The 10,795-nt window shown below is 36.6% G+C and overlaps 1 protein-coding gene across 3 annotated transcripts in view; it reads right to left on the bottom strand.

The window, feature by feature from the left end:
- Ubap1 (ubiquitin associated protein 1) overlaps window positions 1-10,795 on the bottom strand; it is a 59,542-nt gene that overhangs the window by 26,778 nt on the left and 21,969 nt on the right. For all 3 annotated transcript variants that reach the window (XM_010619223.2, XM_033759058.1, XM_033759057.1), the window contains exon 2: window positions 5,654-5,694. In XM_010619223.2, coding sequence (XP_010617525.1) covers window positions 5,654-5,687 — 34 coding nt within the window. In that variant the 5' untranslated portion in view covers window positions 5,688-5,694. The remainder of the gene's footprint in view (window positions 1-5,653; window positions 5,695-10,795) is intronic.

The raw sequence follows: 10,795 nt of genomic DNA, 5'->3' as shown, positions 1-10,795 counted from the left end.
TTTGGTTTTGGTTTTGGTTGGGGGGGGGGGTGGTATGGGGGATCAAACTCAAGATCTTGCGCTTGCAAGGTAGGCACAGTGCCACTGAGCTAAATGCCCTGCCCAAATATATGTTTGGTTTTTGTTGTTGTTGTTTGTTTTTTTAATCTAGGTTTTTAAAAAAGAAATCTAAGAACAAAGTTAAGCAAATGAAAAAAACTGTAATTCTTCTGTTTTCACTATCTTAAAACCATAACTTAGGTAACACTTACAAAATTATATAAATACCTGCTCTAAGATGTGAAGTTACAAGAAAAGTGTTACATCCTAACAATAAAACAGGCTAAATTAACCTTTTAAAAAAATCAGCCTTTTAAGATACAGTAGCATTCAATAAAAAAATTATTAAGACAAAGAATCAAGAAAATATGATCCATGATCAAGAGAAACCAGTCAAAATACCAAACTCTAGGACGGCCAAGCTATCAGACAAAAAGCTTTAAGACAACTAAAATAAATGTTTTAAAAACTTATGGAAAACACAATCATGTATAAGCACATGGGAAAGTTCAGCACAGATGGAAATACAGAGACAAACGGAAACGGTAGAAGTTTAAAAAAATGTATTATTAGCAAAGAAAAAAGTTAATGGCTCATAAACCAGATGACGAATCAGAAGACAAGAATTCAATTCAACAAAGCAAAGACTTAAAGAGAACTTGGAAGTTAGGTCAAAAGAAATAAACTAAACTGAAACACAAAGTAAAAACCAAAAAGGAACAGCCTGTTTAGATATATCTGGAACGATACCAAATAGCCTAATGAACATGTGACAAAAGTTTTGAAAGAATACAGGGAGAATGGAATAGTAACAATGTAAGAAGAGATAAGGGCCAAAATTCTCCCAAAGAGATGAGACATCAACTCACAGATTCAAGAAGTTTTGGTAAACCCAAACAGAATTAGATATACAGAAAATCAAACTAAGGAATGTTGAAAAAAGATAAAGAGAAAATTTTGGATGCAGGCAGAGGGAAGAGGGATGACACAGGATAATGATTAGAAATGATGAAGGCCAGGGATTTAGCTAAGTGGTGCCTCGCCTGCCTGGCAAGTACAAAGTCCTGAGTTCCATGCCCAGAAATAAAAAGAAAAAGAAATGATGCTAACTTCTTTACATTAAACTATAAAGCAATTACAGATCATCTTTTAAAATAATCTAAAACAGCAGCTATAATCCCAGTACTCAGGAGGCTAAGGCAGGAGGATCACTGTGAGTTCAGACCAGCCTGGGCTACACAGTGAGTTCCAGGTCAGTCTCAACTACATAGTGAGACCCTGTCTCAAAAAAACAAACATAAATAAATAAATAAATTCATCATCTAAAACAGGGCCGGGGATTTGACTCAGTGGTTCCGCCGCCTACCTTGCAAGCACAAGGCCCAGAGTTCAATCCCCATTACCAAAAAAAAAATAGTGACAATAATAATAATAATCTAAAAAAAAATCCCTTTTCTATCACTCAACAGGAAAAGTATTTTCATTGTCTAAGGGAAATTAAACCAAGGGCAAATGAATCTCTCTAGAAATTAGCTAACTGGATATAAACCAGTAGTTTGCCTTTTGCCTTTAAAAGGGAAGGAGGAGTTGGAAGTATCATATAAGGGTAAAAAGTTTCAGTTATGCTAAATGAAAAATTCTAGTTATACAACACATTGCTTGTAGCTAAAACTATTATAACTTAAAATTGGTAAGAGAATAAATTTTAAGTGTTTTTAGCCCAACATACACACACATCACACACACACACACACTTACAGTTGGCATTCAGTATCCACAGGTTTCTCATTCATAGTCAAACAACCCCAGATCAAAATACTGGGGGGGTAATCTGTACTAAACATATACACTGTCTTTTTCATTATGCCCTAAACAATTCAGTGTAACAGCCATTTATATATTTACATTTTATTGTAAGTACTATAATCCGTAGATGATTTGAAGATATGCATAGGTTGTATCCAAATACTATGTCATTTTATATAATCATCCGCAGATGTGGGTATCCTCAAGAGTCCTGGAACCTATCTCTGGGTGGATACAAAGGATGAATATAATAATAAAGGAAGTGTGAGGAAACATTGGGAAGTGGTGGACATCTTCATGCCTTGATGGTATTGAGTTTCATGAGTGACTATACCCAAACTCTCAAGATTAATAATATGTATGGCTAAGGCTGGGAATTCAGCTCAGTGGTGCCACCACCTGCCTCACAAGCACACAGTCCTGAGTTCGATCCCCAGTACCAAAAAATAAATAATAATAATAATAATAATAATAATAATAATAATAATAATAATATGTATAGTTATGTTCTATGTCAAGCATAGCTCAGACAAAGCAGATTAAAACAACAGTGAGACTTTAGTTTTATTAGGTCCTATTATACAGATCTATTTTTTCCCTAACTTAGAATATCAAGACATTTTTCCAGATACCAAGAGCAATTTATACCAAGCATAGCGGCACTCACCTGTAATCCCAGCACTCTGGGAATCCTGAGGTAAGAGGGTTGCAAGTTCACAACTATCCTGAGCAATTTAGCAACTTAGCAAAACCCTATCTCCAATTAAAAATTTTAAAAAGGCCTGGGGAAGAAGCTCAGTGTGAAGGGGTTCAAACCCATTAGCACAGAAAAAAAAATGGTTATCAATTTGGTGGTGAAATATTTTAAATCCTTTAAAAATCACTTCTGGAAAATAATTTGTTTTTAGACAAAAATAAGTAAAATATGAGTGAAAATTTTTAAAAGACTGCCATTTTAAAAAGCCAGACCTCCAAGAAAATCCTAGTCTAATCCAAGGGTTTTTATAGTTTATATAATATATGCACAATATTCCTATAAGTCTTTGAAAAAATAACTATTTATACCCTTTATTCTATTATTTAGGGATAAGCAGTTATTAATAACATCAGAAGGTGTTCAGTTGAAAGAAGCAACTTGGAGGTCAAATGCTAGTCATAAGAGAGCACAGTACAAGACTTACTCCAAATATTTAAACAGAGGAAAAGCCATTTTAATCCAGTCACAATGGCAGTATCCCTGCTGACACCCTCCCTAAGTGTGGTAGAAAATTACATCCCCACCCATTAAATGTCCATTAGGCCAGCCGGGTAATAACTGACTAGGGAAACTAATTTGCAAGTTCATTAGCTAGACTATGTCATCAGATTTCCTTAACCAAAACATACAAAAACTCTAGGATGCTAGCCACTTAAAACTGAAAGATCACATGGTATATTCCACCATAACAAGTAGTCATTCTGTCCTATGTTTTCTACACAACAAAACCAAGAACACAAGTCTTTTAACAGAAGGATAAAAATGAAGAGGTCACAGAAAAAAGCCTTGAGGAAAGGGTAAATAGTGTCCTGAAAAATAGAAGTTTATTGCCTTAGTTTACTGTTTGTCTAATTTCAGCCTTGTAAAATCAGGAACTTGAGTTCCTGAACTCAAGGGCCTATAAGACTGCCTATAAAATATTTCCCAACTTATTTCCTTTAATTTCTATTCCTTCAACTATCCAGTACTTCAAAATAAATTATTTAAAAGCCCAACTACAGCCAGGCGTGGTGGCACATACCTGTAATCCCAGCACTTGGGAGGCTGAGGCAGGAGGATCTCTGTGAGTTCGAGACCAGCCTGAGCTACAACATAGTGAGTTCCAGGTCAGTCTCAACTACACAGTGAGACCCAGTCTCAAAAAACCAAAACAAACAAACAAATAAACAAACAAAACAAAACCTAACTACAGTCACTGAAATTAAAATAAGAGCTCACAAAACAAAAAAATAAAAATACGAGCTCAGCATATGAACCCCTTATTAAAGCAGAGCAACCTAGAAGAAAAAGATAAAACCTTTCTCCCAAATTCTACTTAGAAAACTCCATTTAAACTATGATATTTTGGTTCAGAATTGCTTAACTAGAACACATAATCTGGAGGTTTAATGTATTTTTACTCCTATCAAGAAGAAGTTTCCAGCTGGGAGTGGTGGCACAGACCTATAATCCCAGTACTCTGGGAGGCTGAGGCAGGAAGACGGCAAAGCCTGAGACTAGCCCAGGCAAATAAGCGATTTAGCAAGGCCCTATCTCCAAATACAAAATGGGCTGGGGATGTAGCTCAGTGGGAAGGCCCTAGGTTAAAACCCCCAGTACCACAAGAAAAGAGAAAAGGAATAAAAAATGAGTTCCCATAGAGAGGTTATCTTTTGAAGTAAGATTGTAAATCGAGAATTTTTATTCCTAATCATTCTCTCCCTAGGTCTTTTGTCTACTTCTGACCCTGCTCTCTTCTCCCCTTGAAAAATCAGATTTACCCCTCTACCACTATTTGAATATTAAAAGAGCCACTAATGATTCTTAACAGGAGATAGGGAAAATAGGATGCCTGACCCGCTACAATGCTAATTCCAGAGTTTAAGTGACTTAACTCCAAAACAATTTAACAAAACATATGCGAGTTATATATGTTACTATATGTATTACAGCAATTCAGAATGTCAAAGCTGTTGTATAAAATACATAAGCAAGTTAAAACCACAGTGACTGCTGCAACACTCTGACTCAGTTGAAGGACACTATCATGCAGCCTTTTATTTGAAGCTCAGAAAAGCACACCAACACACGCTGCCAGTCTAATAAGTCATTCTTACAGTGATGCAGCGCAATTTTTAAAAGGAAAGATCAAGTTTAAAACAATTTGCATTGTTTGGATATTTCTGGTGCATAATTCTTATCTTTTGCTATATGAAAAGATGGTCTAAGGGCCAGGGATTTAGATCAGTGGTTCCGCCACCTGACTTGCAAGCACAAGGACCCGAGCTCAATCCCAATACCAAAAAAGGAAAGAAAAGATGGTCTAATTTTAACTTTTTAGGTACCTCAATTCTCCCCAAATGCAGATAACAAACTTGTACTATTTTATTCCACTTGGCAGGTCTTATTTTAAGGAATAATGATAGAGGAAATATTAGTTTCAGGTATAAAATAACTTCTACTACTGATACCTCTGTAATATTTATCTCATAAGAAATTACTTCTTATTATGGGAGATAAGGGAAGAGTAAACCAAAACATAAACCACTAAGGGTGAGAATTTTTTTTTTTTTTTTTGAGAAAGGGCTCTCACTATGTGTATGTAGTTCAGACTGACCTGGAGCTCACTATGTAGCCCAGGCTGGTCTTGAACTCTCAGCAATCCTCCTGCCTCAGCCTCCCAATTGCTGGGATTACAGGCATGCGCCACCACGCCTGGCTAGAATTTTCTTATACACAGACAGAGAAGAGCAGGAATAAGAACAGAAATGCTAACTACTTGAAAATAGCACTGAAGAACAACAAAAATAAGCAGGCCCCTTATCTATCTCTAGAAACTTCAATTATCATGACAAGAGAGGCTCTAAAGTATACTAACACTCTAAAGAAATACTTTTAAAATTAATTATCTGAAGACCCTGGGATGTATGTATATGCTACATATAATACAATTTTATTTTTCTCAAGTTGTTCACTTAAAGACACAAAAAAGGGGTACTTAAAATTATGCTATGTGATTTCCAGTTCTCTGATCAAATTATATTAAACAATGATATTTAACAGTCCACTTACCATGAAAATCTGCACCCAACTTTTTAGAAGCCATTTAGAATCTGAAAAACAAAGAAATATATCTTAGGCACAAGATGCCTTGACAGAATATAAACAAAATAAGGAAAGAGTCCAAGGTTTCATTCTGATACAGTCCTCACTTCTCACTCCCAATTCCCCCCAAAAAGAAGACATAATAATGAAGGAGAAATAAGTTTTTTAAAGAAAACTTAAATATATTTCTTCAATCTACATATGCTGAAGGAAATTAGAGGAATAGCATACTAGCCACTGACCAATTTACATGCTCTCTACCAAAAGGGAGAAATTACTAAATATATATATATCTTCCTGGTAAAAATAACAAATGCACCCAGGAGTAAGAAAAAGATTTCATTTTATTAGTTAATCAAATACAAATAGATCTCTAACTGGCCATTAACTATTAAAAAACTGAAATTTCGCCAGGCATGGTGGCGCACTCCTGTAATCCCAGCACTCCGGGAGGCTGAGGCAGGAGGATCACTCTCAGTTCAAGACCAGCCTGGGCTACATAGTGAGTTCCAGGTCAGTCTCAACTACATAGTGAGACCCTGTCTCAAAAAACAAAACAAAACAAAACAAAAAAAAATTTATTTTCGTTGTTGTTGTTATTGTTTTGGTTTTTTTCCTAGTACCGGGGTCTGAACTCAGGACTCTCTGGTTGCAAAGCAGATGTGGTGCCACTGAGCTAAATCCCTGGCCCTGTTTTTTTTTTGAGACAAGGTCTCGATATATAGTGTAGGCTGGCCTTGATCTCACTATGTAGCCCAGGCTGGCCCTGAACTCACAGCGATCCTCCTGCCTCAGCCTTGAAATTCCTGAAACAGGGAATGAACAATATATAAACTTTTGAACCATTTTACTTTTGGATAAAATTCAAAAAAGTTAAAGAAAAACCAGGTGTGGTGCTGCATACCTATAATCCTAGCACTCGGGAGGCTAAGGCAGGAGGATCACTGTGAGTTTAAGACCAGCCTGGGCTACATAATAAGTTCCAGATCAGTCTCAAATACATAGTGAGACCCTGTCTCAAAAAACCGAAAAAAAAAAACCCACACAGAAGATGTTAACATTTGTAAAAATGTATAGTGCAGCCGGGTGTGGTAGCACATGCCTGTAAACCCAGCATTAGGGAGGTAGAGGCAGGAGAATCACAGTGAGTTCAAGGCTAGCCTGGGCTACATAGTGAGTTCAGGACCAGCCTGAACCACAAAGCAAGGCCCTGTCTCAAAAAAAAAAAAAAAAAAGTGTATTACAGCAAAATCTACAATACCATTAATCCCCCTCAAACTATGCACCCCTGCTTTGAACACACCTATCTCATCATTCTTGTCACTTTCTGAAGCAGTTCTGTAGGTTCTTTCTGTTTTTGGTTGTGCTGTCATGGCTGCCTCCATTGACTCAAAACGTTTATCTTTTTTAGTTATTTTGACTTTGAGGATGGACCGGAAGTTACAGGGTAACAGACCTAGTGAGCAAGATGGATGAGGACATATAGTTTTTTTAGGTCTGTTTTTTGGTTGGACGGCATACAGCCGCAGCATTCACCCAATTTTTGATCACCTTATAAGACATGAAAGAGAACTTCTAGAACTGCCTTAGAAAGTGGCAAAAACAATGGCATAAGTGAGAAACAGTATTTTCCAGAACATTAATGGCAATACATCTTTTACAGGAGAAAAAGAGAAACAAAGACCAGTTCAGAATTCTTACTCTTAAGTGCAAAGGCCCTGAAGTTCCCCAGTTCTGGAAAAAAACAAATCAAAAACCCCAACACGTCTAGGTTACTGACTTCAAGGAAGTTTAATAGGTATTTTACTTTATTAATAACACAAGAAGGGGTGGGTATTTAGTTCAGTGGTGCCTCCACCTGCCTTGCAAGTACAAGGTCCTGAGTTCAATCCCCAGTACCCCAGCCAAAAAACAAAAACAAAACATATAAGGTATTATGTATGATGAAGAACTAACAGGTATGAACTGCCCAAATATATAATATCACCACTCACAAAATAAAAACTGTAAGAACAAGAAGTACGTAGAAATACAAACTAATAAGGTAGGTATCATTTATATCATGTCAGAAGTTCCTTGAGGACTGTGGATTTAGCTCAGTGGCACAGTGCCTACCTGGCAAGCGTGAGGTCTGAGTTCGATCCCATTCCTTGAAAGCACGATACATCTTTTGAAATACCCACAGAACACAAAACTTGTTTATAAACATTCCATAAAGAAAATCACAATAAATTTCCAAAATCACAAGTAGCACAGTCTTAAAAACAAAACTAAATAATCAAAATACAAATGGTACCAATAATTAACTTCTTTGTTGTGGTGCGGGGGATCCAACCCAGGAATCACATATACTAGGCAAGTACTCTACTGCTGAGCTACATCCCCAGCCTGCATGTACCTGAATTGTTAAACTGTCTCTTAAAGAATTCACGGATCAAAGAAGCCAAAAGGAAACTGTGAAAGATAATGACAACAAGGGCCAGGGATGCAGTTCAGTGGGGTCGTACCAGCCTGGCAAGCACAAGGTACTGAGCTTGATCCCTGGTACAAAAAAACAAAAAAAAACAAAAGATGATGACAATTTAAACATTCCACTTGAGAAGCTACAACACACAGCCAAAACAGTTTTAGAGGAAAATTCACAGCACACATCCCAGAGACTCTAAATAAAAATAAGTAAAATACAAGAATAGAAATATGTAGTAGGGCGGGATGCGGTGGTGCACACTTATAGTCCCAGCACTCAGAAAGCTGAGGCAGGAGGACAAATTTGAGGACAGCCTGGGCTACACAATGCATTCAAAGTCAGCCTGAAGCACACAGAAAATCACTGTTTTGAAAAAAAGAAAAGGAAAAAGGAAAAGAGAGAGAGAGAGAGAGATACAGGCAGAAAATAATTAAAAATCACAAAAAACATCTACTGATAAAGTTCAAGACAGGCATGGTGGCAAATTTCTGTAAACTCTGGAAAGCTGAAGCAAAAAGATCATAAGTACAAGCCCAGCCTGGGCAACCTGGCAACTTTAGAGAAATACCTCAGTGTGAAGGTTCTAGGTTCAATCCCCAGTAACATAAATAAATAAGATACAGCATCTAAAAGTTGTACCAGGAGGGCTGGGAATTTAGTTCAGTGGTTCCTCTGCCTGCCTTGCAACTGCAAGGTCCCATGTTCAATCCCTGGTACCATAAATAAATGAATGAATGAATGAATGAATGAATGAATGTTGTACCAGGGCTAGGGATTTGGCTCAGTGCCTTGCAAGCGCAAGAACCCAAATTCAAGCCCTGGTACAGAACGAAAGAACAAAAGTAAGTTAGTGGTACTATACTTGTGCATAAACAATGATTAGTGGAACAGCAGAAATCCCTAAATCATCCCAAATATGAAAGTCGGACATACACAACTGCTGTTTAAAATCTATAAAGGAGGGCCAGGAATTTAGCACAATGGTATTGCCACCTGCCTCGCAAGCCCAAGGACCTGAGTTCAAGCCCCAGTAACAAATAAATAAATAATCTATAAAGGAACCAGATATGATGGCACAGACAGGAGGATACTGAGTTCCAAGCCACCACAGGCTACATGAGGAATTCAAGGCCAGCCTGCACTACCTATGGAGATGGTGCCTCAAAAACAAAAAAACAAAACAAAAAAAAACTCTCAAGTAATGGAACTGGGTACCACCTTGAAAAAAAATAAAATCAGACATTCATCTCACACTCCATACCAAAATAAATTCTAGACAGAGCAAAAGTATAGTAACATTACACATCTGATCAAATGTAAAGACCCTATTTTCACTACACAAAAACTAGTGAGCTAAAAAAATAACAATTATCTGAGCCTTGAAAATTCAACAAAATACCTGGCTTAAGAAAACTCAGAAAACAAAGATGACTTTTAAAAGTCAAGATGATAATGGATAAGCTTTCTACCTAAATTATACTTAACTTTCAAATGAGGTTTTAATTAAATTAATCATAAGGTATACTTAAGACCACAAATAGCATCTTAATACAAAATCATCTCATATAGTTTAATAAAAATTGGCTACAGCTGAACTCACTAAAATTTAAGAAGTGATAAACAGCACATAAAAAGATAATACAGGATTGTGAAAGCAAATCATTGACCCAATCTGGTTTTTTTTGTTTTGTTTTGTTTTGTTTATACCAGGGATTGAACTGGGGTCCTTGTGCTTGCAAGGCAGGTGGCAGAACCACTGAGCTAAATCCCCAGCCCCAGACCCAATATGATTTCATAAGAACTGCAGTTAAGAACTTATATCAATATAGGTCAAGAAAAATCCAGCTACATATTCCTCAACACTATCCTCTTGTTAATTTTCTAACCACCTAGTATACTGTCTGATCCTTAGCAGCAGTGGTCCTCATGCCCTTTCCCAAAAATTTTCTATAAATTTAACTGACAACCTATAACTAATAATTCTAATATGTATAATTTATAAATCACATATTAATCAATCACATATTAATTAGATAACTAATTCTAATATGTAATTTGGAAACACAAAGCAGTACCCTTAAAATGAAAAAAAAAAAACTTGTACTTACCTGTAACTAGTTGGATAAATCCTGTGAGATTACCATATCAACAGGAAAGTAGTAATTAAAAGTCAGAATGGGAACCAGGCATAGTTGTGCATACCTGTGATGCCAGCACTCTGGGAGTCTGAGACAAGAGGATTCCAACTTCCAGCCCAAAAATAAAAAAGGTTTGGGGATGTAATTCAGTGAAAAAACCTCTGGGTTCAATCCCTAGTACAACCATCCAAAAAAAAGGTCAGAATAGGAAATTAAGATAAAAAATCATTTGCCAATTAGAAATTTCAAATGTGTCTTTTTTTTGCAGGGGCCAGGGATCCAACTCAGGACTTTGCGCTTGTGAGGCAGCTAAATCCCCTGCCCTCAAATCAGTATCTTAAGCAATTATTATAATTCATTTAACATTCTCTTCAGTGTAATTTACAGGTTAGTAAAAGTTCAATGTTCTCAAGAGGAAATCTGATCTCCAACCTATTAATTTTTATGTTTAAAACCACTGAGAAAAAATAATTTCAAAGTTTTTGGGCCAGGGATAGCTCAGTG

This window comes from Fukomys damarensis, unplaced genomic scaffold, assembly GCF_012274545.1.
Source record: "Fukomys damarensis isolate Sample0158 unplaced genomic scaffold, DMR_v1.0_HiC HiC_scaffold_36, whole genome shotgun sequence".
In the NCBI taxonomy this organism is placed as follows: Eukaryota; Metazoa; Chordata; class Mammalia; order Rodentia; family Bathyergidae; genus Fukomys; species Fukomys damarensis.
The sequence above is the reverse complement of the archived record's forward strand: the minus strand, read 5'-3'. Positions and strand labels throughout refer to the sequence as shown.